General features: G+C 41.8%; 1 protein-coding gene and 1 pseudogene across 1 annotated transcript in view; one reads left to right on the top strand and one right to left on the bottom strand.

The window, feature by feature from the left end:
* The window catches only part of PKD2L1 (polycystin 2 like 1, transient receptor potential cation channel), a 57,401-nt gene that overhangs the window by 28,476 nt on the left and 8,791 nt on the right, over window positions 1-20,134 (top strand). The window contains 3 exon segments of the mRNA XM_073793744.1: window positions 18,093-18,220; window positions 18,682-18,915; window positions 19,911-20,131. Of these exon segments, the coding sequence (XP_073649845.1) occupies window positions 18,093-18,220; window positions 18,682-18,915; window positions 19,911-20,131 (583 nt within the window).
* Window positions 1,933-2,893, bottom strand: LOC101315502 (ras-related protein R-Ras2 pseudogene; annotated as a pseudogene).

Raw genomic sequence — 20,134 nt, forward strand, 5'->3', positions numbered from 1 at the left:
GCGGCTCTGAGCCAAGACAAGGCTGGGTCTGGTCACCATGGAGCTGGGGAGGAGGGCAGAGACCCTTGGCCTTTGGTCACTTGTATCTACACACCAACTAACATCAACTGGATGTTCTTTATCCGCTACTGGTTGTAAGGAAATGCCTGCCTCTGTTCACTGCTTTCTTGTAGAGAATTTTAAGGTTCTGTCCATAGATTGGTGGAATCTTGCATTAACAGGAGAGGCTGAAGTAAGCTTGGAGATCAGGAAGAATATGTCTTTTTTAAAATTGAGATACAATTGACATGTAACACTGTATTAGTTTTAGGTGTACAACATGATGATCTGATATATTTACATATTGTGAAAGGATTACCACAATAAGTTTAGTTAACATTCATCACCACACATAGTTACAGTTTTTTTTCTTGTAATGAGAACTTTTAAGATCTACTCTCTTAGCAACTTTTCAAATATAGAATACAGTATTATTAACTATAGTCACCAGTCCTGTACCCCAGGATTTATTGATCTTATAACTGGAAATTTTTATGTTTCGACCACCTTCACCCATTTTGCCCATCTCCTGCATCTGATAACCACCAATCTGTTCTCTGTATCTATGAGTTGGGGGGGGGGGGGTTGTTTTTGTTTTGTTTGGGTTTTTTTTGTGTGTGTGTGTTTGTTCGGTTTTCTTTGTTTTTTAAGATTCCACAAATAAGTGAGATCATACAATCTCTCTCTCTCTCTACACACACACACACACACACACACACACACACATCACCTTCTCCTTATCCACTCATCCATCAGTGGACACTCAGGTGGGTTCCATGTCTTGGCTATTGTAAATAATACTGCAATAAACTTAGGGGTGCAGATATCTTTTTGTGTGTGTGTGATAACAGATCAATTTTAATTCTAGCACCTGAAGCTATTCAAGGGTATGCTTTAAAACTTCATGGAACTGTTGTACACATTCAATAAAGTGACAACTGTGCAATACCACTTAGTATCTTAAAATCAGGAACATACTTTTGAATTGTTTAAACACAATCCACAGGATTAAAAACAAAATCAGAAGTTATCCACAGTTATACTAATTGTCAATTAAACGTTTTACCACTTACTATTTGATATAACAGTCAATATCTAGTAGGGGATATTGGAAGTGATTTCAGATTCTCATCATGTTGTACTCTATTGGGAAGGTTTCTTGAGTAGCTATGTGACTGGCCAAAGGTGGGTACAGCCAGGACCAGAACAGCATGTAAAGCTTTACCACAGTTTCTGTAGTTTTGACTTTTTTTCCTTTGTCAGCTAAAAGTGCACAGTGAGAATTAAATACTTATCTTTACATATACACAAGGTATGCTGTGAAAGCATATTTGCTTACAAACATATGAAAATACTTGTTAACTGGTTTGATGAGAAAATAATGTATAAAAGTATATAGCAAAACATTAATCATCTCTGACCCTGGAAAGATCAATTCCATATTTTATATTACAAACAAAAACAGTTTTAGTTTTTTTGAATCCCTTATAGAAATACTTGAAAAGGAAGACAGACAGGAATTATTTATTTTTACTCTCAACGTGCCTGTGAAAAGGGTTAAATTAAAAAACCAAGAACACTAAAATGACTAAGTCCAGAATAAGTCCAAATATTTGGCCACATAGAATATTATCTTTAGGAATAATAGTAAAGGCTTTACACACAGTTTTTAACCTATAAATACAATAGGCATTTTGGTATTTTGGCCACTGGAAAACAAAGGCTATAGCATCGGTAAAGATCTGAGATGTCTCACTTTTGTGGATTCAATTCAGTGTATTTAAGGTTGACTAAAGTTGACATCAAAATTTTTAGAGATAGGCAAAAATTCACATTTTAAAAAAACTCCCTGTGTTTCTATTTAGAGTAACAGTAGGAAATATGATTCCAGAAGTTAAAAATTATTTCACAACCTATGACTTCAGTTTGGCAAACAGCTTAGGTTCCAAAACTGATTCATCCCTATTAAAAGTAAGTCCTTAAAAAAAGAATGTGTCTGTGTATATAGATATCCATTTTAAAGGAATCAGATAATCCTTGAAGCAGCCTTAGTGTTTCCTTTAAATCTGTCTTGTATGACCATTGGATTAGCTTCATGGAAAGGATTAGCCAGCTTCTTGGTCTAAGGCTACCATGGTGATCATTTATCGAAGGCTAGAAAGGTACCAGCGTGATGTAAACTGTAAGGAGAGAGGGAGAAGATGAGGGCTTTTCCTGGAAATTGGTAGCTAAAATTCAAGGGATTCTTAGAAAATGACACAGTGGCCGCCTTTCTTGTCTTTTTCTTTCGTTGGTTCTGGTGAAGGAGGACATTCCTGCTCTTGAAATTTCCTTATAATTTGGACAAGTTCATGGAAAGCTTGATCTATATTCATCCTGATCTTTGCTGATGCCTCCATGTATGTTACCTTAAGCTACGGTGCTAACTGCTGTCCTTCTTCCTGCATTACCTGTCTCTGATGATCCAGATCTGCTTTATTACCAGTTAAAATCATTGGAAACTCATCACGATCCTTTACTCTGAGAATCTGTCTTTGAAACTTATAAATTTCGTCAAAACTGCCTCTGTGACTGAAAAGACCAACAGGAAACCCTCGCCAGTTCTCGCATACTGTTCTTTCATAGCTCCAAACTCCTCTTGTCCCGCTGTATCCAGAATATCTAGCCGGGCTGCCCGGTCACCCATCCCACACTGCTTTGGGCAGGAATGCTCGACGGTTGGATCATAATCCATTACAAAATAGGACTGGATGAACTGGATGGTGAGCGCCGACTTGCCCCCGCCACCCCTGCCGACCACCACTAGCCGGTACGTCTCTTGGCCGGAGCCGTCCCGCCAGCCGGCGGTGGCCATGGGGACGCCGCCCGCCCTCGGCCCGGCTCCGGGGACCTGTGCGGCCGGCGGGCTGTGGGCGGGCGGCCGGGCGGGGGTCCCGGGGGCCGAGAGCTGCTGGAGGGCCGGTCCGGGCGGCAGCGCGGCACCCGGGCTGACCAGGTCCCGACCGAGACGCGGAGAAGCGAGGTGACCGCAGCGGCGACGGGCTACAGCGGCCAGGGGCCTCACTCCTGTGCACGTCTTCGCAGTGCCTGCCAAACGCAGCCTCCAGCGCCGCTACAAATGGCCCTCTCAGCAGATATCTTTTTGAGATAGTGATTTCATTTCCTTTGAATAAATACCTAAGAGTAGAATTACTGGATCATATGGTAGTCCTATTTTTAATTTTTTAAGAAACCGTCATAGAAGATGTCTTTCTTGACTGAGCGTTCCTAGAATTCACAAAGAAAGGAACAGAAAGATATTGGACGTTCAGGAAATATCTGTGGGTGAGCCCCTAACCCCCATGTGGCTGTAATGATGGCAGAAGATAATTGGTCACATAGTATCATAACATTAGTAAAGGCACAGTGGTGATGGAGAGAGCATGGGACCTGGAATAAGATGACTTGCTTCAAATGATGGTACAACCAGTTACTAGACACGTGCCTTTGACAAGATGTAGCTCAAGATACTTAAATCTCTGGAGGCCTTGATTTCCTTGTATTTCTTTTCTTTTCTTTTTTGCGCGGCTTGTGGGATCTTAGTTCCCTGACCAGGGATCGAACCCGTGACCCCTGCAGTGGAAGCATGGAGTCTTAACCACTGGACTGCCAGGGAAGTCCCCCTTTTTAAAAAAAATTTTATTGGGGTATAGTTAATTTGCAATGTTGTGTTATCCTTGTATTTCAAATGAGGATAATGTCTGCCTTTGTGAGACTGGTGGAAAACAAATAAGGTACTTAGTACAGTGCCTGGCATATAGTGGGCTTTCAATAAATATCAGTTGTCATTCCACATCATTTCCATAAATTTGGAAAATATTGAAATGTAAAGTTTAACACACCGGAAGCCCAAGGTCTGTTTGAAAACACCAGGATAATGCTTAGCAAGGATAAGAAAGATTAGCCCTCTAGAAAGGGTTGCCAAGGATTAAGAATGGCCATGGGATGATGATTTCATGCCTCAGCACACTCAGTTACCCTTGGCCTATCCAGACCCAGAGAATTACAAAGTCCTTCTAGTACTAGGGTGAGGTGATCTGAGTCAGTTCAACTTAAATGATAGGGATTTAGGCCGTACCAGCAGGCTTTGACCTGTATTTGCTATAGCAGAATTCCCTGGTGTCCCAGAATTTCCGGGGCATGGATCACTATTACAAGACCGGTGGGCCTGGACATATCCTGTTGTCCAATGCTGAGTGACAACTTGTCATTTAGTTTCCCCCATGTGGGACTGTCATTGGTCTCTAGAAGTACAGTGGTACATTTAAGTGCTAGATCTTAGGATCAGGGAAAGGATTTTTAAGAAGAGCTATGCTTCAGTCAAGCACGGAAGTGCAGGCAGCACTAGCTGATGAAATCTGGGGCACCACCAGTGTAAGTGGCCCGAGAAAGGACACGTAGCGCGTATTCATAAGGCATGAGTCTGAGTGCTGACTCTGCCTCTCGCCAGCTGAATGACCCTGAGTTAATCATATAAACTCTGAACTTCATGATTCATAGGAAACCGCTCATGGGTAAGGCGGAACAATCAGGCCATGGCTGACCGGCTATAGCAAGATATTGCATGGAAAAGCTCTTTGAAAACTACGCAATGTGGTACACAGGTAAGGGATTTTAATAATATTGATAATGATCTCTTTACACTATGGAGTGGTGGCAGCAGGACGTCTAGGGTTTTAAGTTCAGGCAGATTCTCAGGTCTGGGTGGAGGTGCTAGTCACAGAAATGAGGCATAGGGCAGTGGTTCTCAAAGGTGAGCAGATTATTTCACAGCATGAAGGAAAAGGACAGTTGAGACAATGAGAGCTTGGGTATTCATACATTCAAACATTTATGAAGTCCGACTATGTGTCAGGCCCTAGGCCAACTGTTAAAAGGGTTTGAAATAGAGAGACTCATCCTCTGCCTTCAAGGAGCAAAAGAGGTGGACATGTAAACCAACAGTGACATGTGGTGTGATGAATGTAATAGTGAAGGAGTGCTCTGGACCATGGCAAGATGTGAGGGGCAGAATGGTCAGAGAGACCTGGGAACTGTTGCAGGTCCCAGAGGCAGGCAACCATTCACATCCGAGGAGGCCCAGAGTCAATGCCAGGGAAGCCTAAAGTCATTGCCGTTTGCTTGCTTGTTTGTTTTAACATCTCTGGCTTTCAGCCTGGAGGAGGCAGGGGTCGAAGGAGGCAGCAAGAGCCAGCTAAGACCTCAGACTATGGAAATGCAAGAGCTTTGCTGAGTCTGGAAGGGCAAGTATGAGAGGAAAATGTAATTTTAACTAATGCATAGTCCTTGTTTTAAAAAGTCCAATAGGGCCACTGTTATTAACCACTATTAATAGTTTGGTGTATATAATTTCAGCCATTTTCTAGGCACATGTAGATATACATAAATTTAGATAAGAGGCCTTGGTTGGTTTATACTAGAAGGCGGTCTGTGTAAACAGAGATGAAATGTCCACCGAAGGTGGGAAGTGTAGGAGGCTTTCCCAAGGTGTTGATGGCTGATGGCAATAATCTCAGTATAGGAGGATCTCTTGATGTACTTTGTAGAAACTAACTCACACTTCAAAATATCTGCCAGGGGGCTTCCCTGATGGCGCAGTGGTTGAGAGTCCGCCTGCCGATGCAGGGGACACAGGTTCGTGTCCCGGTCCGGGAAGATCCCACATGCTGCGGAGCGGCTGGGCCCGTGAGCCATGGACGCTGAGCCTGCGCGTCCGGAGCCTGTTGCTCCGCAACGGGAGAGGCCACAACAGTGAGAGGCCCGCGTACCGCAAAAAAAAATATATATATATATATCTGCCAGGAACTGCCAGCCTGCAGTGAAGGCAGGAATCAGGGGCAGTGCTTCTTGCTGGGTACTTCTGTATCCTGGCCTGACTCTCCCAGCATCTCCTTTCTTCTCTCTCGTCTCTTTCCCCAGCTCTGGTCCACTTTGCTTTCTTCTCACCTACCTCTGCCCACAGTATTTGACTCTTCTTTCCTTTTGACTTTTTTCTCTGGTCCACTGTCCATAGTCCTCCTGTCCCTGACACAGCTTCTTGAGATTTCTGTGAAAGGCTCTTTCTGATGGGAACTCCAGGGGAACATTGTTCACTTTTGGTTCTTGAGCCCCAGGGAAGGTGTGTTTTGTTTTGTTTTTTTAACTGAAGTTGATTTACAATGTTGTGTTAATTTCTGCTGTACAGCAAAGTATTTCAGTTATGCATATATATATATATACATTCTTTTTTAAAATTCTTTTTCATTATGGTTTATCATAAGATACTGAATATAGTTGTCTGTGCTATACAGTAGGACCTTGTTGTTTATCCATTCCATATATAACAGCTTACATCTGCTAACCCCAATCTCCCACTCCATCCTTACCAAACCCCCTCCGCCTTGGCAACCACCAGTCTGTTCTCTATGTCTGTGAGTCTGTTTCTGTTTCCTAGATAGGTTCATTTGTGTCATATTTTAGATTCCACATATAAGTGATATCATATGGTATTTGTCTTTCTCTTTCTGACTTACTTCACTTAGCGATAATCTCTAGGTCCATCCATATTGCTGCAAATGGCATTATTTCATTCTTTTTTTATGGCTGAGTAATATTCTTTTGTATATGTATACCACATCTTCTTTATCCATTCATCTGTTGGTGAATGTTGAGGTTGCTTCCATGTCTTGGCTATTGTGAATAATGCTGCTGTGAACATAGGGACGCATGTATCTTTTTGGATTAGAGTTTTGTCTGGATATATGCCCAGGAGTGGGACTGCTGTATCATATGACAATTCTATTTTTAGTTTTTTGAGGAACCTCCATACTGTTTTCCATAGTGGTTGTGATCTCGGCGAGGCAGCAATGAGTGGTGCTGTGAAGCGAAATCTTAATTCCCTGCCCAGGAATTGAACCTGGGTAGCCTGGACGAAAACTAGGAATCCTGGCCACCGGACCCCCTGGCTCTTGCCCCCAGTGAAAAATGCATTTCTCACAGAGGCAAACCTGTAAAAACAGGTACAAAGTTTATTATTAGAGACATAGCACAGCAACAAGTGGGAGAGTGCACAGAGAAACACTTTGTTTAGTTAAGATAGAAGCAAGGCAGAGATGCACACCTGGAGAGAAAGGGTGGGGCATCCTCCCTAATAAGGAGGAGTGCAGTAAAGAGGCGGTTAAGTCATTTCTATAGGTCAGTTCTTCTGGGTCTTTGTTTACCTTTGGCCAATTATCTGGTTGCTTTTTCCACACCTGACCTGCCTTAGGAGCCTCCCCAACATGCGTGCGCAACTTTCTTCCAAGATGGATTACAGCCCAGAGGCCTATGGGATGGCCTTAGCATCACGTATTACGGGGTGGTGCCCCCTCCTTTTTGACCCCCAAGGAGCCTTTCTGCGCATGTGCGATGTTTCCCTTGCCCCAAGGATGGGAAATGTATGACCTCTTGATCTTTTAACAGGGTGTAGTCCCACTCTGTCCCTGCCATAAAAATGTCCAACGTCTGGTTATTTACCTTATTTCTGTTGCTGGTTTTTATGAGGTGCAGATCTCGAAATATAGACAGGAGACCAGTCATAAATATGTAGTCCTGGGGCCCATTTGTCTCTTGCTTCAGGAAATGTAAACAGGGAGCTAGTAATGAATGTCTGGCCTGGAGCCCATCTTCTTCTTACCCCAGGAAGTGTGAACAGGAGACCAGTTGTAAATGTCTAGCCTGGAGCCCATCTATCTCCTGCCTCAGTTGTACCAACTTACATAGGAAAAGTTTGATAATGTGTTTCAAGGAGTTCACGCCCTTCAAAGCGATAATGACATGGTCTCTATTTAAATGATTTAAAAATCAATCCATATATTAATTACTTAAATATGTCTTCCCTTTCTATAGAACAATTTGAGAGCCTCCTTTTGTGTACTGAGTGAGCATGCCCTGTGGTAAAGGAGGTGATGCATTTATCTGCCGTGTCTGAAGCTGTCTTCATACATTTCTCCTGGACTGCTTTAATTTTGCAATATCACATGAGCCAATCAATGATGGGCTACCCTTAACAGACCCTGTAACTCCAGAGAGAATCAATTCTTGCCATTGGATGAACGTATGGTTTGGTCATGGTATTGATTATCCTACAGTCTTCACGGAATCATTGATGCATGCAGCTTGGATTGCAAAATTACAGGTGAAGTCCATGGCTTCTCTGTAGTGAAATCACTCATTACCAATTCTACTATACCTTAGTCACCTTTCTGTAATCTTTTATAAGGATAGTGCGTGAAACGGTGGCATCATAATTGGGGTAACCCCGATATATGTGGTTTAGGTATGTCTTGCCTGGTTTCCCAGCTTTCCTGGGTCCACATTTTCAAGGACTCTAGCCATGGCACCCTTTAACATCACGGGCTCTTCTCTTAATGCTTCCTCAGTTTTAGTATTAAATATCGCTTTGGTGTAGGTAGATATAGGCAGCAAAGTCTTTTTTTTTTTAATTTATTTAATTTATTTATTTTTGGCTGGGTGGGGTCTTCGTTGCTGCACGTGGGCTTTCTCTAGTTGTGGCAAGCGGGGGCTACTCTTCGTTGCAGTGCACGTGCTCCTCATTGCAGTGGCTTCTCTTGTTGCAGGGCATGGGCTCTAGGCTCGTGGGCCTCAGTGGTTGTGGCACGTGGGATCAGTAGTTGTGGCTCACGGGCTCTTGAGCGCAGGCTCAGTAGTTGTGGCGCACGGGCTTAGTTGCTCCGCGGCATGTGGGATCTTCCCGGACCAAGGATCGAACCTGTGTCCCCTACATTGGCAGGCGGATTCTTAACCACTGTGCCACCAGGGAAGTCCTAGGCAGCAAAGTCTTTAAACCTCAGGTCTATAGTACTCTCCATGGCCTTGGCTTTTTTCAAGATGATCAGTCTCTGGGAGATCTCAGGCAAAATCTTTCAAGGAAACACAGATAAGAGCAAGCACAATCTTACTCTATAACCTTCTAGGAGGATATGTGTAGAACCACTTCTGACTCATCAGCTAGTAAAAAAACCCATACTGAGGCAGGTCTCTTATGTTATACCCCAGTTGGCATCTTCTCTTGAAACAGTGTGCCCTTCTTAAAGACCAAAGCTATATATGTCATATATCTCTCCTGATATTGCTGAAGTTCATTCTATGTCTTGAGGTTTTTGGACAAGAACTATGCTATTTGGGGGGCAGTATTTTTTCTTTCCAGGATGGCCCTGAAGAAGACCATCCATCTTCCTCAGGGCCTTTGACCTCCTGGTTTAACTGCTGTCTTAATAAACTTTTCAAGTGGTTCTGAAACCATGTAACAGTTTACAATCCATCAGCTAAGGTTATATTAAATCTATAAGAATCAATTGCTTTTGCTCGCTCTTGCATCTGCACTAAGAAATTGAACAGAACAGAGTAATTCCAGCAGCTGATCACAGTGTATTCTTGTGGCCTGTTCCCTAGTCCCATCTTCAATCACGTAGGTATCTTATTTCAGTATTTCATCCCCTGAGATAATCTGTTACGAAATTGATTCAGCATGGACACATATTTATAGGTCTTTCTTACCCCTGTCATAAGATCTCAGAGCTATCAGAAATTTTAGGGGGATCACTGGTCAGTTCTTGGATTCGTTTTCCACTTCTCAGAATGATCACCTTCAGCCTGATTGGATTCCTTCAAAAGCAACTCATAACCCTTTGGCCGTGAATCTGATTTCCTAAGAAGAAACGGGCCATGTGTAGTCATAGGTTCTCTACAACTTTAATCCTCTCAACGTAAGTCCTAAAAGGCTTGATAATGCTTAGTTACCAAGGCAGCTGTGAGTGATAGAGTTTTCTCAGCTGTATTCTCTTAGATACACTGATGTGAAATCCTTCAGTGAACGCTCTGAGGACTTAACCCTTCCCTCATTTCCAGGTCCCAACTTTCTTCTGCCTGCTCTCCATCTTAAGAACCATAAGGTATTTGGAATCCAACTTTGGATGATCCAATAGCATTAATCAGAATGTGTCAGTGGAATGGCAAGCAAAGAAGAGAGTGAAGGGAGGAATTGCCCAAGAAGAACAACAAAATAATTTATTTTTTTAAAAAACGTTTTCATTTTGTATTTATTTGTTTATTTATTTATTTATTTATTATTTATTTTGGCTGCACTGGGTTTTAGTTGTGGGATCTTCGTTGCAGCATGCATGCGGGATCTAGTTCTCTGATCAGGGATCAAACCCGGCTCCCCTGCATCGGGAGCGCGGAGTCTTACCCACTGGACCACCAGGGAAGTCCTGACAACAAAAGAATTTCTTAATAGGGGACATCGTACTAAGAAAAGGAAAAATGTTCTGTGTATCCAGTAAATGGTTTTAACCAAGAGGTCTGAGATTAGACTTGGCTTTTCTTAGGATAGGAATTTTGTGCTAACAGCTTGTTGACTTCAACTCTTTTTCCCTCTATGCTTATCCTAATTTTCTTAGAAAAGTTCCTTTTGCAAAGTATCCTTCTGATATGGATGTATTCATATGAATTGCTTCAGTTGGGATGTTGGCTGCAATAACAGTGGCTTAAATAAGATAGAAGCTTGTTTCTCTGTCATGTAACAATCTGAGGTATAAGAAGCCCTGGACTAATGTGGGGCTCCACAATCATGTGGGGCCCAGGCTCACTCTACCTTATTGCTTTGCCATCCTCAACATATGGCATCTGTCTCATGTTCCAGCTCCTGCTCTTATGTCCATGCTCTAGCCAACAGGAAGTAGGAAAATAGAAAGGGAAAGCATTTTCCTTCCTTTTAAGGACATAAGTCAGAGATGTACATGGGAACATGTCACTTCACTTGTATTCCATTGGCCAAAATTTATTCAAATGTCACTATACCTAGCTGCAAGGGAAGTTAGATAATGTGATGTTTAGTTGGGCAGCCATGTGCCCCTAGATAAAATTATATTATTATGCAAGAAGGAGAGGAAAGCTATTGGGGAATAACTAGCAGTTTGTGCCAGGTAGGGGAAGAGTAAATCGTGCCCATAGTTTGGCATGGGAGCAGTAACAGCTAACGGAACCTGGAGAAATCAAGGAACTTATAACCTCCCTGACATAAATCATAATGGAAGCTGATGAGATATGGTTCTTTTCCATCAGGAATGAGTACTAAAGTGTTTAGCTAAGCTATTGTGAAACTATCATCAGAGGCTGTTGGGGAGGCATTAAGAAGGGTGAGTTCAGGGCACTGTATTTTATTTCACAAGATAGTAGACTCACCCTGTAGGGATAATCATAGACCTTATTTCCCTCCAAATTATTTACATGACCAAAGCCAAACAGGATCCAGTGTCCTAATAAATAGGTAAAGATATTTCAGAGAGCTTCTCAGCAAGCCAGGTGATAAGAGAGGCTCAGGAAAAGACCATCAGAGGAGCTGTTGGTTAAATATATAGAATTGGTAAAGCCCAAGGAACTTCCAACTCTTCAACAGTTGGAGGACTGTTATCACAGTGGAAGTTCTATCCACATAATGACTGCCAGGGCTGGGATTGGGGTGAAAGAGACCTCCATTTTTCTAGAGAAGCATCCTCAATGCTTTTCCTCAGAGCTAGCCAGTTAGCAGTTGGCTTTTGCGTGTCAAACACTTGAAGGCACAGAGTTTCCAACAGAGGAGTAGTGTAGACCCATAAAGGAATTATACACTTGCTGGCAGAAGCACCCCAGCTCTTCAAGGTTCTTTGTCAATTAGTTGAGAGAAGGGATCTCATTCCTGCTCAGAAAGAGCGCTGTTAGAAAAGGATGGCTATGTTCCCTTAAATAGTAATTAGGGACAGGGAAGGAGCTCAGTAGCATGATGATAACCTGTATGGCAATCACCCGGGAAAGGAGAGGCACAAAGCAACTGCTGACTTCTTATTGCTCTGATCTGGGAAGGTCTTCCAGCACTTCAAAAAGGAGGACAAGAATATTTGGTCTCTACTATAAATATGGGAATGGATAAAATCAAATTATTATTCAAGCTCACGATGATGATGATTAATAATAATTATTACAGTCACACTTAGTTAATTACAATATACTTATGCCCCACCTATGTCCAAAAGGAATCTGAGCCACTTACATTAAAAAGCACAAATACAGGGACCCAGTGGTTAAGACTCCTCGCTCCCAATGCAGGGCCTTGTCAGGGAACTAGATCCCTCATGCCATGACTGAAAAAAAAAAAGATCCCGCGTGCCGCAACTAAGACCCAGAGCAGCCAAATAACTAACTAACTAACTAACTAAATAAATAAATAAATGTTTTTAAAACACAGATACAATAAAATATAACCCTTTAGAATTGTAATAAAAAGACTTAACAAAAGACTGGGAAGAGATAGGGGAGGAAGGGGAGGAAGATAATTTAAGATAAACAAATGCACTGCAAGTGAGAACAAAGCCTGAGGTTCCTGGAAACCAAAGCAAAGAAGAAAACACAAATAGATTGAGTAGTTCTCATTGTGAGTAAGAAAGAGCACACCAGTTAATAAGAAGATGCTAACTCTGGGAAGAATTGGCTTTGTTGGATTTTATGTAAGAAACATGGAATATCATAATGGATAAAAGCAATGTTAAAGATTGGAGCTACTTTTCTTTTGACTGTGTTTTATATCTGCCTCCCTTAAAATCTGTATAATATCCTTACTCTATAAAGGCAATTTTTAGGAGTAGGGATATATATTTACATACGTATATATATATATATTTATGTATCTCTATACATACATATATGTGTGCATATATGTACAATTTAGATATTTGTAAACACACATATATATGTTTGTGTGTATAAATTTCATGATATTCTAGAAACCTGACTTTACCCAAAAATATAGTTCAGAAAGCTTTGAGAAATGAATGGAATTCCTAGAATATCATCCTCAGTTGACCTAGTCAGCAAACCCTCTTCAATATAGGGTAATAATGTATTTTAATTAATGTAGACTTTGTCACAGATATGCTAAAGTCATCCACAGCCCTCTAGAGACGTTCAGACAGTAGCAGAAGCTTTTCTAGCTCCATTTTCCTCAGAAATAATGCAATCTTTTTGAAAATGTCGTGGTTTTCCTATAAGTAAGGAATATGTCACAATAAAATAAAATCCAGTGAAAACAGGCTTAAACCTGAATGGAATTTTTTGTCTAGGTAATGAAAGTCCAAAGGAGGACAGGGTTCAGGGCTGATCAATCCAGTGGCTTAAGGACATCATCAAAGACTCACCTGTTTCTGTTATTCAGTTCTCTCAGCTGCACAATCAGTTTCATGCTAAGTCTGGATCATCTGGGGCTTTCTTATTCATATCTAGTAAGAGACAGTAGGTCCCAAAATGTTCCAGAAATCTCTCTTCATGAGTCCTTGATCTCAAATGGATTACATGCCTATCCCTGAACTGATAATGGTACCAAGGGTATTTGTGGATTAGCTTAGCACTGAGCTCCCTGTCCAAGTCCTAGAGCCAGCTGTGGATTCAGCATCTGGCAACATATGTGAGATGCTTAGTGTGATACCTCAAATAAAATCATGGTATGAACCAAGAGACGGTCTTAGGAAGTAGTCACAAAGCCCAATATAGCATCCAGCACCTGGAAATTTCATCCTGTGACTTGAAAACAAATAGGTAGAAAGATTTTAAAAATGATTTTATTATTTTTATGTTCTATTATTATAGCATTAATTGAACTCCATGGGAGTGAAGAGAAATAAAATCTGCCTATTATACTATTCATTAAAAAGTCCAATTTTCCTTTAAGGTTTTATATATTTACTATTTTTAAAATATTTAAATGTAATGATAGCAGCAAAACAATTTTGCATTTTGCTTTTATTACCATTTCAATGGTTGTATCATACTCCATTAAGTGGCTCAGTGATATAAGTTATTTATAATTATCTATAATTTATTGCCTCTCTGTAGGACATTTAGGTTGCTTGTAATTTTTTGATGTTGTAAATAACCCAGGTAACATTTTTATGCCTGCGATTTTTTTCCTTCGAGACTCATCTATGTCAGAGTATGATTCTTCATACAGATTTATATACATTTATTCACTTATACCAGAATGAAGAAATTTGAAGCTTCTTTTTTTAAAAAATTAATTTATTATTAATCTTTGGGGTGCATTGGGTCTTCGTTGCTGTGCGCAGGCTTTCTCTAGTTGCAGCAAGTGGTGTGCGGGCTTCTCATTGCAGTGGCTTCTCTTGTTGTGGAGCACGAGCTCTAGGTGCACAGGCTTCAGTAGTTGTGGCATGCAGGCTCAGTAGTTGTGGCGCACGGGCTTAGCTGCTCCGTGGCATGTGGGATTTTTGCTCCGCGGCATGTGGGATCTTCCTGGAACAGGGATCGAATCCGTGTCCCCTGCATTAGCAGACGGATTCTTAACCACGGAGCCACCAGGGAAGTCCCTGAAGCTTCTTTTAAGATGCTGATCTTTTGAGTTTACCAACTGCTTTCATAATTTGCCTCCTGACCCAGATATTGAACTCTTCAAATAGTTTTCTTATAAGGATACCTTATAAACGTGCACAATCCTAACCATCTGGATTGACCTTTGGAAGGAGAGTCAGGTCCCTAATCAGAAGGATTTTGAGTAGTGGAGTGATATGTTAGTATAATGTAGAGCAGTGGCTAAATTCAGGGTCTTTGGAGAGAATCAGACCTGAGTTTGAATTCAAGTCTACCTCTTTGCTATCTGATCTTTGGACAAATTATTTAATAACATTTTGGATTTCAGTTATCTGCATAAAATACAGATAGTTCCTACTACTTTATGAGGTTTTTTTTCAGGATTATGGGAGAAAATGTATTCAAAGCCTGGTGAATAATAAGTGTCAGTAGTAGTGATTATTGTTATTATTCAGCAACTGTGAATTTGACCTGAAGCCAAGGGTAAAAAGCATGATATAATGTATAGGAGAATTTAGTTTCTGTCCAAGAGAAAAAACATCAGATTCCCTGTAGTGGATGTGGCCACCTGGTCTCTGAATCCCTTTCACAGCATTCTCATGCAGTCATTGTCCAGTGTCTGAAAATTTCCTGGAATGAGGCCCTCACTGCACCTAAAAGGTGTTAAAGTGCTGACATACTGACATTTGATATACTGACACAAATTCTGATTCCTCCCTGCTCCTGTCCTTTCTCTGGCCTAGTGTTACCTTTTGAAGCACACAGAGCAACTCCACTCCTTCACTGGATCTTAAAGGAAGGCTCCAGGAAGGCCAGCCACTGCCCATTGCAGGAACCCCTTCCACGTGATCCTCAGCAGATGGTCCTTTGCTGACACTCTCAGGGGCAAAATGGATGTTTGTGAAGTGTGGTCCTTTTCTTAATAGGAAGCACTAATGGTTAGGAATCTCTGCCTTTTATGAAACTTAAGTTTTCCCTCCTGTAACTTCTACCTTTTGGATATAGTGCTGTCCTTAAAGCAGAACAGAATTAGTTTACTATGGAGGCAAACAGATTTGCATTTGAATCCTGGCTCCCTTAGTTGTTTACCTTGGGAAAGTGACTTCAGCCCTCTGAGACTGGGAAATAATAGCACCTAATACATAAGGTTGTTGTAGAATTAAGTGAAATAAGCATGTCAAGCACTTAACATAGGGCATATATTAGGTGTTCTGAGTATCAATGGGCATTTGACTAGGTGAAACCATTTTTCTCAGAATACATAGTCTTTACTGTCTTGGATAATAATCAGTGATGTTATGCCTCCGTAAAGGGTTGACAATCTGTTCAGAGCAATACTGATTTTGCGTGGTAACTTTGGAGAATTGGAGAGGAGGAAAAGATATAGCCGTGACTACCACCTAGTGGCCATCTAGAGGTATAACAATTTAATCAGCAATGTCTTTAGGAAAAGTTCAGCTCACTGACCATCAGTTCTAACTGCGGCGGACCCTCAGCAGACAGAAGTTTGATTTCCAATCCATTTTCCAGATCCAGAAGAGTTGAGTCTGAGTCCTACAGATACTGAGGATGGGAATCACAGATTTGATTTAGAGAGAAGTCAAGTCATTTCTTGGAATTAATAGAGTGGAATGCGGAAATGTGAAATAATAATGCTTTCTTTTTGCTGATTTCCTCCTGGAAACATATGATGTTGCTTGTGCCTAATCTGGGACCACTCACCGGCCTTTCTTTCCCCCAAGACTGTGGATGAACTTCAGTCCACACCAAAGCATTCCCTTTCCAGAAAGGGAATAAAATATGTTCCAAGATTTGAAAATAAAATTCTTAAAGGGAATTGCTCACAAGAGGCTGACAAATCCTACTTTAAATTTTTTGATTTAATTTTTTGATTTAAAGTTTAATTAGTGAACTGAAAAGTTACAAGAGTAATACAAAGAGTTCTTACATATATTTCACCCAGATCTCCCAAATACGAATATTTTACCATGCTTGCTTTTCCTTTATCATTCTATCTCTCTGCCCGCCTCTTTCTCTTCACACATATACACACAGAACTGTTTGAGGGTAAACTGCAGACATAATGTCCTGTTATTTCTAAATACTTTAATGTGTATTTTGTAAAAACAAGGAAATGATCAAAGTCAGGAAATTATCGATGATGCAGTACTGTCATCTAATGAACAGACCTTATTACAGTTTCACCAATTATTCCACTAATAACCTTTAGAGCAAAAGAAAAAAATTATGGTCCAGGATATAATCCTAACTGGATGCACATATTGCATGTAGTTTTCATGGTTCTTTAGTATTTTAGGACAATTTCTTTGTTTTTCATGACCTGGCTAAAAAACTGAGTAACAATTCAAAATATTGACAAATTATAAAAAGTTTTATAGAATTATAAAAATTTTAAAGAAAAGACAGGAATCCATGAGTTCATACTGATATATATACATGAATAAATTAATGAGGAAGAAGGAAAAGCTCTTCCTGAAGAGAATGCCAACTAATAAATGCAGAAGGAATGATGGAATGAGAAAATCACAGCTTGACAACCTTAATAGTAATAATTAGGCAAAAGTTGTCAAAGGATGCTAAAACTGGTAAGTGAAAGATTGATGAATAACAGGATATTTGCATAGTTTCCAAGTATTTCCCCACAAAATATGTATTCATTACAAAGAGAAAAATAATAATTGTATATTGAAGAAAGCTGGATGATACCACCTTAACAAGGGATCAAAGTTAATATCACCAGTAATAATACGGTTACACAATTTATGCCTCCTGAAAAGGACACAGTCTCCTTCTTTGATATTCCTTGCCAAAAATGTATAATCTGAATTTAAACACAAGGAAATATCAAACAAATCTAAATTGAGGGGCAATCTATGGAGTAAATGGCTTATACTCTTCAAATTGTGCCTTTAACCAGAAAACTTATAGCATCCCTTGACAGCCCTACTTCAGATGTGTGTATTGGGGTGGTCAAGGGAGATCTAGTTCTTCAGGGCAAAGGCCATGTTTTATTTTGATCTGGGGATGCTCTGAGTCCCTCTCTCAGGAGACAGCTGTGCCCATCAGGATGCACCAGGGCCAGAGGTGCCATGCCTACCTCCTACTCCCATGACTGCGGAGTCGCTGACTCCAAGGTCCAGGATACCACATCTCCATTGTACGATATTTGACCAGGGCCTTGGCATACGCTAGAATTTGGAGACATTTTCCCAAGGGCATTAATAGAGGACAAATAAAAGGAAGCACTACCTGATGCAGAAGGTAGAAATTTCCTGGCTCTGGGGAGTAAGAACTAGGAAGTTAAGCTGGTTCCGGAAGAGAAAAGTGAATATTCAGAATGACGATGTCAAGAGATAATTACTGAGTGGATTTCAGTCTTTCTGAGGTGAGTTGGGAAGAGAGAAAGAGAGCTTATAACCACAACTCTTCCCTAATATATTCCCTGGTTTCCCCAATGCAACCGTCAGCCTCCTTAGCCAACTCTAGGGGATAGGTCCCATCCGGGTGGCATCTTTGGCCTCAGGGCAGAGGCTTTCCTGTCCCTTCTGGATAATGGAGAAGGGAACAGTGTTCAAGACACAACCTCTTGGGTTGGTTTCTAGTGACCTATGGAATGACAAGCTCCAGCGCCTATTACTACACCAAAGTGAGGTCTGAGCTCTTCTTACATACCCCATCAGACACTGGAGTCTCCTTCCAGGACATCAGCAGCATGGCCGACTTCTGGGATGTGAGTATGAGATCTCCTCTGTCCCTCCCCTCTTCTTCTCAATGGCCTAAAGCCTGAGGCCACAGGCCAGGGTTCAGGGATGTCAGTGGACAGTGGATAAGGCCATATCCAGAGACCAGGTCATTCCAGAATCAGGCCGAGTCAAAGGATCAGGCATGAATTAAAGGGTCAGACTAGACAGAGTTCAGGTAGTGATAGGTTAGAAATCAGGATGATAATCAGAGATTTAAGTCAGTACTTCAACTAGTATTGAGAATCAGAGGTAAGGCAGAATTTCAAACTGTATTTTAAATAAAGAATAAGGCCACATCAGGCTAAGATCTGGCCAAGGTTCATGACTCAGCTGAAGAGTCCAACAGAAGCGTACTGGAGACAAGCTGGAGGGGAGTGTGGGAAAAGGTCATTCTAAGGGTAAGGGTCAGGATGAGGCTGGGTCAGGTTCAACCCAGTTCGCGGTCTAGTTTGCCCAGGGCCCACTACTGGACAGTTTGTATTGGACCAAATGGTACAACAACCAGAGCCTGGGACGTGGCTCTCACTCCTTCATCTACTATGAGAACCTGCTGCTGGGGGCTCCGAGGCTGTGGCAGCTGAGGGTCCGCAATGACTCCTGAGTGGTGCACGAGGACTTCCATGAGGACATTCTGAGCTGCCACGACGTCTACTCCCCAGACAAAGAAGAACACTCCCCTTTGGTCTCCTCAGTGGCATAGCGTGAGTGAGTCCCCCCACCAGTGTCACAGGGCTTGCCCCTCTGAGCCTGACACCATCCCAGGTTTGGGAACCACTTCCATTGAGTCTTAAGGAGCCTTGGGGGTACTTGGAGCTGGGGGGCATCTCTCTGAGACCCATCTGTGACTGTTTGGAGACCTTGGTCTGGGGTCACTGAGGAACAGAGAGGGTGTGTTAGCAGACAGAGCCATAGCCTCTGGACTTGTTTCCACACACAGGTCACAGTCACAGTTGCCCTACTCTGGAGGCAGTCCTGCCAGAGGAAGCATCCTTTCTTGCCCAGAATTCCCTCAGGGGTACGGAGAATGGATGAAACATTGATGCTGCCACACGAGTCATGCTTGGAAGAGTCTGACCCTTGGAACTAATAGCGGAAGGCAGAAAGGGGCCAAGGATGGATGAGGAATTAGGGAAGAAACGGGAGATGTGTGGATAGGACAGGAAGAAGGGGAAGGAAATAAGGGTCCAGGGAGGAAAGTTTGTGGACAGAACAGAAAATCATAGGGTTAAGTAGACAGGTGCAAAACTACAAGAGCAGAAGGGGTCTTTTCTGGCTTATGTGGGCCGGGTGCTTCCCTTATGGGGACTACTCAGGCTGGAGTCAAAAGTGGGCTTGGGTTTGTCATCCGTAGGCTTGGTGACAACGTGAAAATCAGGAGATTTACATTTGAGTTTCAGTTCTGCCACTAACTAGTTGGATTATCTCAGATATCTGAGTCTTAGTTTCCTCATTTGTAAAATGTAGATAATATTTACCCTCCCCTCCTCAAATAGTTACATTAAACAAGGTAATATATGTGAAATATATTTTATATATATATATATATATATATATATATATATATATATGAAACTGTAAAGCCAAGACAATTATAAAGTATTGCCGTTGCCTTGGGAGACCAGCTTCTGGGGCTGGTTCAGACCTCTCTGCTCAGATGGCTTCTTCTGTGACAGATAGACCTACCACTAGCAGGATGAGCTGGGGGGCTCCTCTCACTGGGGCCAGCTCACAAGCTACAGCGGAGGTGGCTACCACCTGGACCTTCCAGGATCTCGACAGGCTAGTGCAGAGGCACTCAGGGACCTTCAGGAGGGCCTGTGGCCGGACAGGGGCAGTCGGGTGGTCTTCATTGACTTCTCAGTCTACAACGCCAACATTAATCTTTTCTGTGTTCTGAGGTG

This window comes from Tursiops truncatus, chromosome 16, assembly GCF_011762595.2.
Source record: "Tursiops truncatus isolate mTurTru1 chromosome 16, mTurTru1.mat.Y, whole genome shotgun sequence".
In the NCBI taxonomy this organism is placed as follows: domain Eukaryota; kingdom Metazoa; phylum Chordata; class Mammalia; order Artiodactyla; family Delphinidae; genus Tursiops; species Tursiops truncatus.